Here is a 17,103-nt window from a genome sequence, read left to right on the forward strand (position 1 = left end):
TTCTTTCTTTTTTTTTTTTTAGAATTTCCTTCCTATAACACTACTAGGAACCACAAACACTAATTACGTCTTATTTCATATGTTTGATAAGTATATCGTGATTTATTTGGATCTTTAGTAAGGATGAAAAATTTGAACAGGCCATAAGATAATCATGGGGATGTGTATGTACCCGGGGGTGTGTGTGTGTCATCCTTATCATATTTAGGTGATAATTTCTCCCAAAATGTAGAATTCAGATCTTGGCTCGTTTATATTACAGATTTGGGGTCAGGTTAAATATTCTAAAATATATCATCCTTTACCTAAATTATATAAATATATATAAACTAAATAGCACATAGAAAACACATATAACTTAACTGCAGTATAACTGAAAAACAAGATTACAGAGGGTTGAGATGAAATACTAGGTTACAAGTTAGTAAACTTAGCAGTTTTTCTCTGTGTACATGTCATCTCTGCAAAGGGCACCCACAGGGGCAGCGTAGCATGCTCTTCTGCACCAGGCAGAGAGGGGTGGCCAGGCTGGAGGAGTCCCTGCTACCTCTCTATGACAGAGTTCTATGGTGCCTTTATGCACTGCTTTTTCAAATTGTGTTATACCCATTTGCTTATGAAGGACCATTAAGAATGTGATACTTTTATAAGTGTAGTTTCAGGACTGTAACACAAAGTATAATATTAAATAAACGTGCTTGAGTCCATAGTGATATAAATGGTTGATTGAATAAATAAGTGGGGAGAAGGAATGCTTGTTACAAAGGAGAATTACAAATAATATGTGGACAGAGATTCCTCAGTGCAGGAACTGTAACTTAATTGTCCTTTTAAGTGTAGACTGGACTTAGTGACTCACTTCCAAAGAATAGAGTATGGCAATGGGGAAGTAGTGAAACCTGGCAGTTACTGCCTTAACCAAGTGATCAAATCTAACATCACCAGCGGAAAAGTCACGTTGGTGCTATGTATACACTCGCTTCGCCTCTGGGCTCTTCCTAAAAACCCATGATCCCAGTCTGATCATGAGGAAAGAGCAGACATACCCAGTTCAGGGACATTCTACACAATACCTCGCCACTGCTTCTCAGAACAGTCAGGGTGAAGAAAACTAAGGAAAGTCTGAGAAATTGGTAAAGTCAGAGAGACTAAGGAAGCTTGACAGCTAATAGTGTTATTTGGATCCTGGAACAGAAAAGAGGCGTTAGTGGAAAACCTGGTGAAATCAGAGTCAAGTCTGGAGTTTAGTTAATCGTAATGTAGAATGTTAATTTCTTAGTTTTAACAAATGTACTGAGGTTGCATAAGATGCTGACATTAGAAAAAACTGGGTGAAGGGTATATGGAAACACTCTGCAACTTCTCTGTAACTCTAAACTTACTTCAAAATTAAAGCTTATTGGGCTTCCCTGGTGGCACAGTGGTTGAGAGTCCCCCTGCCGATGCAGGGGACACAGGTTCATGTCCCGGTCTGGGAAGATCCCACATGCCGTGGAGCGGCTGGGCCCATGAGCCATGGCCACTGAGCCTGCATTGGCAGGCAGACTCTCAACCACTGCGCCACCAGGGAAGCCCCTGTCTTTCTCTTTATGACTTACTTCACTCTGTATGACAGACTCTAGGTCCATCCACTTCATTACAAATAGCTCAATTTTGTTTCTGTTTATGGCTGAGTAATATTCCATTGTATATATGTGCCACATCTTCTTTATCCATTCATCCGATGATGGACACTTAGGTTATTTCCATCTCCTGGCAAAATTAAATATTAAGCATTATATATGTATATGTTTGTATATATGTATAGACATATATGTGTTTATATGTACATAAATATACAATTTTTTCCCTTTAGGTTTAATTATTTTTGAAGGATAAGGACCTGGCTGTGACTTGATTTTAATATCAAATGGAATTTTACAAGTGCCATTAACATAAATGTGCAATTTCTGTACTGTTTTTCTGTGTATGGATGTTTTTATTCATCTGGTAGCAGGAAATTTGTTTTCTATTAAGTCAGATCACGGATTTTACTCTTGGGTTACGAAATGGTGTGTTTAAATATATCTTAAAGTGTTCTTCTTCTATCAGTTTTAATTTTTTTTTTTGAGGACTTTCTTTATTTTCTCCCCAGATAAAACAATAAAATTATGGAAAATCAGTGAAAGGGACAAAAGACCAGAAGGGTATAACTTGAAAGAGGAAGATGGAAGGTATAGAGATCCTACTACAGTCACTACACTACGTGTAAGTACATTAAAAAAAAAAAAAAGGTTCTAATTCTGATGAATAACGTTTTGTATTCCTGTTATATATTATAGATACTCGGCAGAACATCAATAGGAATAATTACAGTCTGCTCTTTCCCAAGATTCGGTAACCAGATAGAACATTAATAACTCAAATTTTAAACAGACCCTGATCTACAGAGAGATTTCACTGTGGTCAGGGGCTGAACCAGGACTCAGCACAAGCCTGTGTTTTATACTGTGCCACCATACTCTCTTTTGCTCTCGTGGTTTGATTGTCAGCTGTTAGAAGGTTAAGTTTCAAGGTTAACTTTCTTTGGAGATCAAAAAAAGTAGAAATGAACTAAATCTTCTAGTTGCAATTTAAAAAATACCAAGAATTAGATGCTTTGGGCTAATTTCCTTTTTAGCCACTTTAAATTATAAACATTTATTAGCTTTGCAAGTCTTTCAAGCAAAAGATTGAAACTGGGAAAAACTGCAAATTCTCATAGTACTGCTATCTGTAAAAGAAGGTAAATTTTCCAGATTTTTCATTTTTCTTCCCATTTTAACACTTTAAATAAGCAAACATCAGTTGCTTTATAAAACTAAATCTGTGTAATATTATACTGTTTTGTGTTCCCTCAAAAACTGGAGTAATGAAGTAATCTAGACCTTCAGTGTTTTTGTAAACAATAAACATTTTGTAATCAACGGTTTTTCATGTGTCTTGTTGACAGGTGCCGGTCTTTAGGCCCATGGATCTAATGGTTGAGGCGAGTCCACGACGAATATTTGCCAATGCTCATACATATCACATCAACTCAATTTCTATTAATAGTGATTACGAAACGTATTTATCTGCAGATGATTTGCGGATTAATCTTTGGCACCTGGAAATTACAGACAGGAGTTTTAGTATCCATTTGGTTTCTTTTTTTTGGTGTTTGGTAAAGAATGCATGTTGTGCCCATACTGGATTTATTTTCATCTCTCCTTAGTGTGTTTTGATTCTTTTTACAGTAGCTTCTTACTTTAGACCATTTTTTCTTTGTGTTTAAGTGATTAAACACTGGCTGAAGTTATTTGATAAAAAGCAGAATGTATCAATTTAAAAATTAGATTCTTAGAATTTTAAGGAATTCATCTGGTTGTACCTATGAAAATAGAAAATTTTTTAAATAGCTGTTTCTTGTAACAGAAACAAATATGTGGAGTATTCTTCTTTTTTTTTTTTTTTGCAGTACGTGGGCCTCTCACTGTTGTGGCCTCTCCCGTTGCGGAGCACAGGCTCCGGACGCGCAGGCTCAGCGGCCATGGCTCACGGGCCCAGCCGCTCTGCGGCATGTGGGATCTTCCTGGACCAGGGCATGAACCCGTGTCCCCTGCATCGGCAGGCGGACTCTCAACCACTGCGCCACCAGGGAAGCCCTGGAGTATTATTCTTAAAAAATGTTTTTAATTATAAAAATAAGATTGGAAAAAGAAATTCATACAAGTCATGATGCATGGCAGTATAAATACTTTCCCAAACCTCATTTTCATTGTTTATGTTATCCTCCTGAAATTTTTCTGTGCATATACAAGTGTGTGATATATGAGATATATACACACACATATACTATATACATATAGAAATGTATATATGTTTGTTTTTAAGTTCTTGATAAATGTTAGTTATTATAACTAGTATTAATGTATATCTTTCCAAATAGGTATCATTTGAAAAATTAACACTCTACTATTATTCATACTCTACCAATACAGGCATACCTGTAGTGGTGGCTGCTGAAGGGTGGAGGAGCTGTGGCCACTTCTTTGAAATAAGACAACAGCAAAAGTTTGCCACATCAGTTTTGACTCTTCCTTTCATGAATGATCTCTCTGTAGTCTGCAGTGCTGTTTTAACAGCATTTCACCCACAGTAGAACTTCCCTTCAGAACTGGAGTCAGTACCCTCAAACCTTGCTGCTGCTTTATCAACTAAGTTTATGTAATGTTCTAAGCCCTTGGTTGTCCTTTCAGCAATTGACTAAATTCACCATCTTGTGGGCACAGTTCATGGCACCCCAAAACAATTACAACAGTGACATCAAAGATCACAGATCACCATAACAAATGTAATAATAATGTAAAAGTTTGAAATATTGTGATAATAACCAAAATGTGACAGAGACACAAAGTGAGCAAATGCAGTTGGAAAAATGGCACTGATAGACTTGCTAGATGCAGGGTTGCTACAAAACTTCAATTTATAAAAAAATGCAGTATCTGTGAAGCTCAATAAAAGCGAAGCACAATGAAATGAGGTATGTTTATAGTGTATAAAAGAGCCTGTTTTCCTATACCTTTAGCAGTCTAGTTAGTGAAAACTTCTCGTTTTGATTCACTTCTTTCATCCTGAGTAGATTTGAGCATGTTTTCATATTTATCAACCACTTATATTTCTTTTCCATATTTTTTCGTTGGATTTGCCTATATTCTTATTGGAATTTCTTTGTTTTTAAAGCACCTTCTCGACATCAAGTAAATCAGCTCCATTGTTTGTGTGCGAACAGTTTCCCTTTTTTGCCACTGTACAGATTTTTCCTTTTGTTTTGTTTGGAGTGTACACTAAGTTCTTAATATTTAGGAAGGTGGTGTGTCAGTCTTTTTCTTATGGCTTCTGGGGTTTGTATCATACTCAGAAAAAAAAGACCTCTACATTCTAAGGTGATTTAAAATTCGCCCGTGTTTTCGTCTCAGACTTTTTTTCAAGCATTAAGAGTTTTGATCCCTCTGGGATTTATACTCATGGAAGTAGTAATATGCAGTTTAGAATTAATAGTTGTGCTTAAGTCTGTGAATGAATTTTAGATTTGAAAAACATAAAATTATGCTTGACCTTTTTTCTAAGTGGAAATTCCTTAATAAAATGCTGTCCAGATATTGTGGATATCAAGCCTGCCAATATGGAGGAGCTGACAGAGGTGATTACAGCAGCAGAATTCCATCCAAACAGTTGTAACACATTTGTATACAGCAGCAGTAAAGGAACTATTCGGTTATGTGACATGAGGGCATCCGCCCTCTGTGATAGGCATTCTAAACGTAAGTTTATTGCATCTTGTTTTCAAATGATAACATTTTCTGTTTGTCTTCAGACATGGTAACTACGTTTACATAGGTTTACAAGTCTTAAACCTCCTGTTCCTTTGGTAAGCTGTCTGACTCGACATGAGGGATTATAGGTTATTCTACTGGAAGAGCATAGAAGGCTGTCTTGGGGGCATGTCTGTTGAGTCCCAGTGGATGTATTTTTAATGGAACGCTATTCCTTGGGAACTTGAGTTGGGTTCTCCAGTCGTGTATTCAAGTAGAGCAGTTCCTTTCTTCCCTGCTTCCCTTCTCTCTTTTGTTCCCTCCCTTCCTTTCTTCCTTTATGTTTTGAGCTTCCTAGGAAGATTTCTTCTGAGATGAGGTTTCTTTGGCTTAAACAAGTTTGAAAAGTACCAGGTTAAAAAAATTAAAGGATTGCAGTATTCTTATCTTCAAGTTGTTGAAGATTGTAAAAACTCATTAAGATTGGTACGTGCTGCTTATCAAAATAATTTTACCAGGCCACTAAAAAAATAAAATGCGGGTATGAGTTGGAATGGTGAGGATGGTGTGTTTGTCATGGTGACAGTACAGGCAAAGTCAGTGAGGTATATGCAGGACCTCAGATTGGTGCACTGAAGTCAGACATCTGGAGTGAGTCTGGTTCTGCTGAATTAGCCAAATGACTTTGGAAGGTGCTGTGCTACATACGTCCTTTTGCATCTCCAACTTCAGTACTAAGTCACTCTCATTCTCTTAAGAAACTCTCAGGGAGGGTATGTTCTTATAGCCAGAGAGATGTTTTTCGGTTCTTTATTACCCTGCCATTTTTAGCTCACTCTTAGGAAGTTGATGAATGGTGTTTTGAGTGAATGCTTTGTCCAAGCCAGAATATTTACAAATTGCCCTCAGCCCTCCTATTTTGCTTGTTTTTAGTGTTTGAAGAACCTGAAGATCCGAGTAACAGGTCTTTTTTTTCTGAAATCATCTCTTCAATTTCTGATGTAAAATTCAGCCATAGTGGTCGATATATGATGACTAGAGACTATTTGTCAGTCAAAATTTGGGACTTAAATATGGAAAACAGGCCTGTGGAAACATACCAGGTATTTGCAATTTTTTCTTTCAGTGAGTATATAACCTGTTTACTTACTTTTAAGTGTTTGTAGAGAAGGATCTTGTGCTATGTGTTAATCCCAGTACAGTGCAGTGCGTGCTCACCATGAGGCTTTTCCCTTCAGAGATCCATGAGTACACTGCCTTTGCTTGTGTTAAATTTATATATACTTTTATAGGTTGTGTTTGTGTATTCAGTTTTAAAGTGTAAAGCTACCACTTTGGTTCGGTAATAACTTTTTTCCCCTGTTATCTACATTTAAAGTGAGGATGGAATTACGGTCTCTATCAAGGTCTGGGGGAAGAGGATTGGGGAGAATGGTCAGTCCTAGTCGAGGTGTCCTGGATGGAGTCTGGATCGTGCTAGTTGAACTAGAGCTTAGCTTTGGTGTGCCCAGTCAAGTGAACTGGCATTCTCCTTTTGGCTAATAACTGTTGTCTTAACCTAAAGGAGAAGGACTTGTGAGAACCCAGCAGACAGCTTTAGGAGCTGCCTTTCTGTTGTAGGATGTCAGTTTGGATTCTCTTCTTGTCAGCCAAGCCACTACCGTGGATCCCTTTCTTCTGGAGAAGAGAATGAAGATGTGCACAGCTGGGAACAGGGTCGGGGGGCCAGTAGAAACCTGTGTTATGCCCTAAGCTGCAGTGTAGAAAACATTTAACACTGCTTTAGGAACACAGAATTTATAAATGGTACCTTCTTTACGTTGTATGTTCTCAGTAAAATTAGAAGGATGTTTCTCAAACTTTTTAATCCTCTTTGACAAACATGAACCACTTAAGAGTCTCCTTAATGGTATTTGAAATTTCAAAATAAATGCTACATTGAAACAACAAAGGGATACAGTACTGCTTTGTTTTTAAATTACATTTGTGTAACTGCCGAGATTCTGATCTATCTCCTAGTGATCCGCACCACCATCACTATCAGCACCACCACCCCATTCCCACTGAGAATAATTGGTCTGAACCTTAACTTCATTCTCTTACATTGTTTGGTGAGAAACCCTGTATGTGCACTCTAAAACTTGGCTGAATGATCATGATTTACCTGTTTTACCTGATTTGCAGTTTTTCTACCTATGCTGTACTAGATTAGTGATTGCGAGTAGAGTCACATCATGCTCAAATGTAGCATATGCAGATTCAGCTATTATTGAATATGTGTAATTGAAATGGACAGTTAAAGTGACTTTAGGTTGTTTCATAGAGAATTCTAAGCATTGAGAAGGTACCTACTCTTTTTTAAAATTTTATTTATTTATTTATTTATGGCTGCATTGGGTCTTCGTTGCTGCACGTGGGCTTTCTCTAGTTGCAGGGAGCAGGGGCTACTCTTTGTTGCGGTGCGTGGGCTTCTCATCGCGGTGGCTTCTCTTGTTGCGGAGCATGGGCTCTAGGCGCGCGGGCTTCAGTAGTTGTGGCACGTGGGCTCAGTAGTTGTGGCTTGTGGGCTCTAGAGTGCAGGCTCAGTAGTTGTGGCGCATGGGCTTAGTTGCTCCGCGGCATGTGGGATCTTCCTGGACCAGGGCTTGAACCCGTGTCCCCTGCATTGGCAGGTGGATTCTTAACCACTGTGCCATCAGGGAAGTCCCAAGGTACCTACTCTTTTCTATCATTACTTCTTTTTAAGGTTCCCTTTAAGTAAAAAAGAATAGTAGTGAGACAGAAACTTGTTTTTTTTCCTTATGATCACAACAAATACTTTGGAACTGTCCTTTGTAATTTAGTAATATTAATATAGAATTGTATCATTTCTCAGAATACTTTTTATGTAACCAATTTATTTTCTAGTTGATCCCTTTGTGAAATACTAGTGAGTAAACATAGAATTATACTTCAAAAAACAGAGCTACATTTTCATTATCTTTTGATATTGTATAATTAATAAGTATATCACATATTTCCGTAACACATACCTGGAATAACCATATAATTTATCACCAAACTAGGGCAGGGTCATGCAATGCATAACGTATGCACTTAATAAGGTATTGTAGGCTTCAGTTATTTATGCCCCAAAAATGGTAGTTAAAAAGGAAGTAAAGCCACAGTATTGAATGTTTTTTATCAATTAATGGGCTGAAAATCAAGTGTTAGCAAATTCAAATATTGCTATAATATTCTTTAATTAGTCTCTTATCTGTGCCAGTTTTAAATGTTTTCTGGCCTAAATATTTCAGTCGAGCTTGTAAAGAGTACATGTGCCATGCCCAGAAGGGTATTTTTCTCTATTGTACAAGAGGAAAATGTGTGTTCATGGAAGGCGGATCAGATGTCTGTGAAAGGATAAAATACCTTTACTGTTTCTCAGAGAACTGAGTTTTTTTGTTTGTTTGTTTTGAGAATAGAGTTTTAATGAGACTAAAAGGTATGTATACATGTTTGTACATGCCTTAAAAATATATAGATTTTTAAAACCATTTTCTAATTTCAAGAGCAGCAGATCTTAAGGTGTAAGCTAAGTATACATATGTATTTGTTTTTTCCCCAGGTGCATGAATACCTCAGAAGTAAACTTTGTTCACTATATGAAAATGACTGCATATTTGACAAATTTGAATGTTGTTGGAATGGATCTGACAGGTAAATTGATTTTAATTTGAACTGAACCCCTTATTCAAATTGAATTTCATTAGAGGAGAGAAATTTACTATTTCACTCCTAGTATGGTTGCTACATTTATTAACGGCCAACCTGTCTTTAAACTGACATAAATTACATTTACCAACTTCATTTTCCCTAGGGTTTCCTTGAAATAAATTTAGTAATCTTACAGCAGTATTGGCAGATAAAAATTAAACATTATGTTTCACTAGTAAATGTGAAAGTATCCCAAAAAATTCTAGATATATTACGATATAAATTTTAAACTTTATCTTTTATGAACCAGATCAATCACATTTTTGACATGCCAGTGATTAAAATGGTGAAATTTCAGTTTGGTTGTTACTTTGCTATTAAATTGTTTTTAGAAATATTTAAGCAGTAGATAACTTCATTTGCAGCGTTACACACTGGTTTTTCCAGGTACTACATTAATACCTCATAGAAGAGAAGAGGTAATTACCATGTATTATTTTAACCATATTACCATGAGTAATTAAGCTTTTTATAATCCACAACTTCATCAAAATGTGTACCATTATTTCGAAGGATAAATAAGTCTTAATCATTCCATTTTTAAATGTCAGTATTTATTTATTATGTTCCAATAGAACAGATAATAGTAAAAGAAAACATAATTCTGGAATTATTAAACTTGCTTTCAAGGTACTCATTAATGAGTATTCAACAATAGTTTTAAGTCAGGTTTCATGGTGCTTTTGACTATAATAGAACTTGGATAATTTGTCTGATTTTTAAAATTGTTTTTATCTGATTATAATATGAGGCCCTGTAGGCTGGCCACAGCACACCTGGAGTAGGAGCAAGCAGGCTTCGTCTCTGAACGCCACTGCTCACCCGAGGCGTCAAGGAGACAGGAAAGGGAAGGCGACACTGGTGGAGCAGGATATGACGCAGTGCTACAGCCAGCTCGTCCTCGTAGTGTTTAAACGTCGTGTTCCATTGTCAGGAAAACTTATTTCCCTTAACATAAAAAAAATTTTTTTGAAAGACTCTCGTATATAATGACAGTATAGGCATCTAAAGCAGAAAAATTTGCATTGATGCAGTACTGCTGTCTAATCTACAGATCCCCATAAATAACACGAGTTCTCTCAATGATGTCCTTTCTAGCAGAGAAAAAAAATCTGGTATCCAATCCAAAAGTATATGTTTCATTTAATTTTCACATCTCATTAGTCTCCTTTAATTTGGAAAAGTTCTTCATTCTTCCCTTGTCTTTCATGACTTTGGCTTTTTTGAAAACCACAGGCAATTTATTTTGTAGAATTTTCCTTAATTTGAGTGTTGTCTAATATTCTCTCGTGTTTAGATTCCAGTTATACATTTTTGGCAAGAATACCACAGAAATGCTGGCTAACAACACCTTTTAAAATAGCATAGACTAGGTGCCCTAATCCATTAAAACCTCACAAGTTCAGCTAACATGGGGATGCCAGTCTAAACTACAGAAATTATTTTAAAAGAAATACAGTTTTATTACCTTCAGGAATACGCACCGACCTGAGTTTGGTTAAAATGTTGTGAAGTGTCCTTTGGGAGAATTGACATTAATGAATAGGTCATAATCATTTGTATTTAATACGTGACCCTGTATAATGTATAATATTTGTAAGTATTCAGAGATGTTTTCAAGCATTACCTTAAACAGTTCCCGGTGTCCTATAATCTTATTTACAGTAATAATTTAAACCATGTGGGAAGGATGTAAGTAATTTATTAATGGTTTCAGACATGTGAAGTTTTGTTCATTGGGCTGCTCAGCAGATGTTGAGCCGTGATGGATGGCGAGTAGGACTGACAGAGAAATTGTCTTAGGGTTAATAGGCAAGACTGTGGTGCCCCTGCAAAATGATACTATTAAAAATATTTGTCAAAAAATACTTGCTTAAAATATATTTAGTGTTATAGGTTAAACGATTTTCTGTTAATAAGTTGCATATGCTACTTTCTTTATATACTCTGAAGCAGATTTCTTATAAGCATACATAAGATACTATTGTCTGAACCAGACAGTGTCCTGGGGACATAAATAGCTTATAATGTAAATCATAAAATAAAGCATTGGTTTCTTACAGAAAGCTGTATACCATCGTTTTGTTTTATTTTGTTGGTTGGTTGGTTGGTAGAAGCTGGCTGGTCTAGTTGGTTGCATAGACTGAAGTTGCAAAAATACTCAACTAAGATAATTCAGTACTACTTACAAGCTTTACTTGAGGATGCTTTCAACTTTGCTGACAGTTTTGGTAGTCGTGAAAAGGAGTCATTAATAGAAAATCAAGTTTACTAATACTATATTCCTAGTTTATTCCAGTGATTGTTCCCTGGGTTGGTGTCAGCCGCCCCCTCCTTAAATCCAAATCTGCTTGAAGTAGCTCTTTCTTTGGAGTACAAGGTTTCACCATTGAAAACTAATGTTCATTATTTGACTGAGTGCTCTGTCTACTTTTACAGTGTTGTCATGACTGGATCTTACAATAATTTCTTCAGAATGTTTGACCGGAACACAAAGCGAGACATAACCCTAGAAGCATCACGGGAAAACAATAAACCTCGCACAGTTCTGAAGCCACGCAAAGTGTGTGCAAGTGGCAAGCGAAAGAAAGATGAAATAAGCGTTGACAGCCTAGACTTCAACAAGAAAATACTTCATACAGCCTGGCACCCCAAGGAAAATATCATTGCTGTAGCTACTACAAACAATCTGTATATATTTCAAGACAAAGTGAATTAGGGTTGGCATTCCTAGCAGAAGAGCCCACTTCCTGCTTAGTTGAGATAGTTGAATCTAGCATTCATACTTAAAAAAGAGAGGTCCATTGTGGCGCCCCTTTTCCAGTGTTTGACAATGTGCCATTCGACAACACATTTTTAATAGCTACATGGAGAAAGCTCGGTGGATTCCTCACTGTGGTGTTCTCCATGTCTGCTAGCCATTTAGGTAAGGGTAGGGCACTTTTAATTTAAATGACTTCTTGCACCATCTTGCCTAATGGACTAGATTGGACTGTATCAACATTGATTTACTCCACTTTTTATGCCTTCCATTGTGATGACGTCAAACACAAGTGAAAGCCTTCAGTCATGCTTATGGGATTTAATTGTGTATCCTCATTACTGTATCATTTGTGGGGTACACCCCTCCCCCCTTTTTTAAATTAAATACAGCTCATTCTTACTGTGGCTTGTAGCATTCCTCCTCTTCTGGCCTCCTGGACTCTTCCCCTTCATCTCTCTTACCCTTGCCCCTCCACCCAGTCTTGGTGGTGGTATAAAAAAGGAAAGAACGAAAGCACACAAAACGAGTCAGTTTGGGGTCAGTGGTAAAGGGGGTATATGTTGCGAACAAATGTTTTAATAACAGTTGGCTGTAATCACTCCTTGCCATGTCTGGCACTGAAAATAAGGAAAAAAAAAACTACTACTGAATAAAAGTGACAAAGAATGGAGAATCTGGTTTTCTTTTTCTTTTTAATCTACCCCTTTAAGCCAATATTTTGTGTCATAGCTTTGGGTGCAGTGAAATGAAATGAGGTTCCATTGTTTTATGGGTATTTTTGTTAATTATTTTTAACAAGTGTTCTTTTACATGGAGGAGAGGTATTGGTTCTGTATGAACATGTTTTGACTATATATTGATATTACTAAGGATATCATGATCTATACATGCTACTAGATTTTTTTTTTTTTACTGTAGTTATAAGGGTATTGGATACATTGTATCTACACTTAATTCATTATCTGTTAATGAAACTGTTGTAAATGGGAACCAAATTTGTAGAACTTCATTTTTAAAGACTTTACAGTGCTTAATTTCATTTTTGTGTTACTAAATACTAAGTCAAAGTCTTAAAGTTTTTAAACAAGTTAAAACTTTTTTTATCAGTCAGTCATAAAACTATAACATAAAACTATCCTCAAGTGATTTAGATAAAATGGACACTGCACTAAATTTTTTTTTTGTATTTTACTGCTATCAAATCTGAATGAAATGTACTTTGTCATAGATGTTTTTCTTTTATTTTTGGTTTTCCAAAGCTATTAATGTTAAAGACAAACTTTAAAGGTACAGTGTTCCAAAAGTGCTTAATGGATTCCAACAGCTGCCTCAAATAAAAATTTAGTAATATGTATATGACTACATTTTCCCTAAATGGTGATACCTTATCCAAAGATGAAGAGTACCCCTATTTTTAATAGGTAGAATGAACCTTTGTGTCAATCTTGCAGAAGCTTTAATGGAGAAAGAATGACCTTTATTTTTCAAAGATAAATGAGTAGGCATTTATATTAGAGAATGGTAGTATGTTTTGGTTGAGCAGTAATATACAACCTTGAATTTTAGAGGACTCTGAGTGCTTATTATTTGTCCACTACCTTATTGTTCTCTTCTCACCAATGAAAAATGATTAAAGAATTCCACCGTAATTCCCTCTACACTTATACAGATATTATGTCTTGTAAGTTAACATTTTTAGCACACAGGAGAAATTATATGTAATAAAATTACTGTATCTTTTGGACTTAACAAATTTGAATTTGTGTTTAAACACTTTGATTATATGTCTGATAATTCTTAAAATAATGGCACTTTTACTAATTTATTTGGGGATCTTGGGTACATTCATGACTTGTGTTTTTCTTCATGCTTGACTTGGAAGTGGGCTATTCCCCTGCCACGAGCAGATCAGGCAGTTTTCCAGAAGATCTTCTTGGGAGATTGCTTCCCTAAAGTTTGGGTGTAGGTATTAAAATAACACCATCAAACAGCTCTTGGAAATTGTTCTTTCATGTAGCAGTAGCTATGACGATTCTCATCCATGACACTAAGGGTTAGTTTTATATATTTAAGAGAGAAACATTGCTTACATTAAAATGCCTCTATAAAGGAATGCTATTATAAATTATTATAACAATATTCTCAAGTATCAATTTTTAATTTCTTTGGTGTAGCAAACTATAAGCCCAGCCACTCATGGTCGTGGTTAATCTTTTATAGAATACACTTAGTCTTGTCAAGTTGCTTGTATTCTCCTATTCTCTTAACACCTACAAATATATACATATTCTATCCCTCTGTCTTAACCTTTCTGAAAAGTTATGGTAGGAAAAAAAACTTCCATTCTGTTAATCTCTTGATCTTTATTTAGTGGCTGGGCAATAGTTATATAAATCTGTATCTGTATAAACTCATGTTTATATAACTTAACTATTGGATATTAAGCTTTCTTCTGTGAAGCCCTGAGACTTTGGAATAGAAAAGTACATTCCCACACTCTTTTTCCTTTCAAATTAAGTGACGATTTAAAAAACAACCTTCAATGTGAGGATTATTCTGTTCACAGACATTCCTAAGGAAAACTAAAAATAATAAAACTGAGGTTCTTTTAGTTTGTAACAGTATTTATACAAGTAACATGTTGGTTCTTGGAAAATGATTTGTGAAAGCTAAACAGTTACTGATAGAAGTATTTTAGTGAAATCTAAACCATTACCTTGTTGGGGAACACTGCTTCAGCATCTTCTTTCTACCGCATAAAAATTCAAGGGGGGGTAGTAATCTGCACTTCTGGAAGAGCAAAGCCAAGCCCAACCCCTACCCCTAAAAAAGAAAGAAAAGACAGGTATATGCTAGGTAATAAAGAATCAAGTCGATTTTACTGTAGTATTCGAGAGCATTACTATTTTAGATACTTATCTGTTCAGACGGTTGATAATTAAAGCTTTGTGTGTGTGTGTGAGAGAGAGACACCATGGTTAAAAGAGGTTTTTTACACACCCCTCCTCTCCAGAAAGCCTTGGAAACTCGTTCCGCTTCATCTTGTAACTGTGCATATAAGGTCAAGACATTATGTCTCACTCTTTGGTGTTAATCAAAAGCTTAGAGAATTTACAAAGTCTTGAGGTTCTCAGATGCTGGTTTTAAGTGTAATGATAAATTGAGTTTTGTCTCCTTGACGTGTTACTGCATAATGGTATTGAACTTTGTGACCTACTGTGTAAGAAATGAACGCCCACCTTGCAGGCTTAAAGTTAATAATACGTATGAAAAGGCCCACCTTAGCACGTACCTATAAAAAGGAAGGCACTACAAAATTTAGTTGCCTGCAAAAGGAGCAATTTGGCAAACAAAAATAATTAAACTGGCCTGAAGGGAGAAAGCTAGTGTTTATTTACCTTTTAAAAATGTTCTGCACTTACGTGAACAGCAGCCAGTTATTTGAGGACTTTCCCACTAGGGGACACCAGCTAAGCCTTGACCAACACTATTTTTGAGAATGCATAAATGAGATTCTGTTTCTATATTGAAAGAGCTTCATTATTAAAAACCAAATTTGGGGACCAGATAAAGGGAAAGTCCGAAGTGTATTTATGCCCAAATAAAACCGCTATTCAACATGATCCTGGAGTGAGTGACGGAGGGGGAACCCAAATATCAACTATGCTGTCATGGTCATACCTTACGGGAGAAGTAGCAAAAGTGAAACTGGAAGAGAATTATGAACTGCCCTTTCAGTCATAGATTACTCAGTCTGCCCCCTTCCCCTTGCAAAATCAGATCCTTATGTACCATGTTCACTTTCTCCTTAACAAGGAGACCAGGACTTTCATGTTGCACGTTTATGCTGATTTAACTCTGGAATGTCTAAATTCCTTTAAAAAAAAAAGTAACTTCTGCCTTCTGAATACATGTTCTTCAGATAGACCAAAAAAAGAAAAAATACCCCAGCAGTTAAATCATGCAGAGAAAACTCCCATTCACATTTGTATGAATTTCTTTTGTTCTCTCTCTTCTGGGCATACTTTAAGCCAGATTTCCCCTCTGAATAGCCTCATAATCTGTGGCTGATCCTTTATTTATTTAACTGGTGCCTGTTACCAAGATTGATGTTTATTTTCATTTTTGCAAGTGGAAATACTGGAATAGTGACCATGCATACCAGCCTTGGTGTGTAAGATTTCTAGGATACACTCCTAGAACTGTAATTACTGTATTAAAGGATACGGGTGTATTTAAGATTTGGTACATACTGTCAAATTTCTGTTCCAAAAGTGGAAGTTCCATCACAGATACACCCCTATCTTCACACTCCCAATAATGGACAAAAACCTCGTGTTTTATCTTGGTCAATCAGAAAAAGTCAAAAATGGTAACCCAATTTGTGTTTACATGTTTCTAGTCAGATATTATTTTCTATAATCTGGATACCAGACTTTATCACATATGCTTTATAAATATTTTCTCCCAGTATGAGGTTTGTCTTTGCACAGAGCTTTTTGAAGAGCAGAAATTCTTAATTTTCACAGAAGTCCACTTTTTCAACTTTTTCTTTAATGGGTTATGCTTTTGGTGTCATATCTAAGAAACCTGCCTAACTGAAGGTGACAAAAATTTTTAATATTTTTAGAAGTTTAATAGTTTTCAGTTTTTATATTTACATCTGATTGATTTGAGTTGGTTTTTGTATCTGTTTACATATAAAAATTACATATGTACCATATATAGATTGAGGTTCATTTTTCTTTGCACCTTTGTTGAAAATCAGCTGACACAGCATTAGCCTATTTCTGAACTATTCCATTAGTTTATACGTTTGAGCTTTCACCCATACTACACTGCGTGATCACTGTAGCTTTGCATAAGTAATGCAACTATGTTCTTTTTGAAAACTGTTTTGCTAATTTTAGTTCCTTTGCCTTGCTATGTACATTTTAGAATCAGCCTGTTGACAAGAACAAAACCACATGCTTGGATTTTGATAATGATTGCATTGAATCCATAGACCAGTTCAGGGAGAGTGGACCTCTTAATATTTGTCCTCCAATCCATGAATGCAGCATGTTGCTCCATTTATATAGGTCTTTGATTTCTTTTATCAGTGTTTTTAGATTTTAGTATACAGATCTTGCACATATATTGTTAGTACTTTATGGGTTTTTTTGTGTGTGCTTTTGTAAATGGTACTTTAAAAATTTTCAATTTCCAAAATGTTCATTGCTAATATCTAGATATACGATTGATTTTTGTATTTTGACCTTGTATCCTGAC

At 35.9% G+C, this 17,103-nt stretch overlaps 1 protein-coding gene and 1 long non-coding RNA gene across 2 annotated transcripts in view; one reads left to right on the forward strand and one right to left on the reverse strand.

The window, feature by feature from the left end:
* PPP2R2A (protein phosphatase 2 regulatory subunit Balpha) overlaps positions 1-12,505 on the forward strand; it is an 82,340-nt gene extending 69,835 nt beyond the window's left edge. Inside the window, exons 5-10 of the mRNA XM_024767749.1 lie at positions 2,135-2,247; positions 2,972-3,149; positions 5,157-5,321; positions 6,246-6,415; positions 8,920-9,011; positions 11,508-12,505. Coding sequence (XP_024623517.1) covers positions 2,990-3,149; positions 5,157-5,321; positions 6,246-6,415; positions 8,920-9,011; positions 11,508-11,787 — 867 coding nt within the window. The 5' untranslated portion in view covers positions 2,135-2,247; positions 2,972-2,989 and the 3' untranslated portion in view covers positions 11,788-12,505. The remainder of the gene's footprint in view (positions 1-2,134; positions 2,248-2,971; positions 3,150-5,156; positions 5,322-6,245; positions 6,416-8,919; positions 9,012-11,507) is intronic.
* Positions 1-17,103, reverse strand: part of LOC112414999 (uncharacterized) — a 30,301-nt gene that overhangs the window by 4,452 nt on the left and 8,746 nt on the right. The window contains exon 2 of the long non-coding RNA XR_003006253.1: positions 14,549-14,655. This is a non-coding gene — a long non-coding RNA (uncharacterized LOC112414999). The remainder of the gene's footprint in view (positions 1-14,548; positions 14,656-17,103) is intronic.

The sequence above is a fragment of the Neophocaena asiaeorientalis genome, unplaced genomic scaffold (genome assembly GCF_003031525.2).
Source record: "Neophocaena asiaeorientalis asiaeorientalis breed wild unplaced genomic scaffold, Neophocaena_asiaeorientalis_V1.1 scaffold523, whole genome shotgun sequence".
NCBI lineage: Eukaryota > Metazoa > Chordata > Mammalia > Artiodactyla > Phocoenidae > Neophocaena > Neophocaena asiaeorientalis.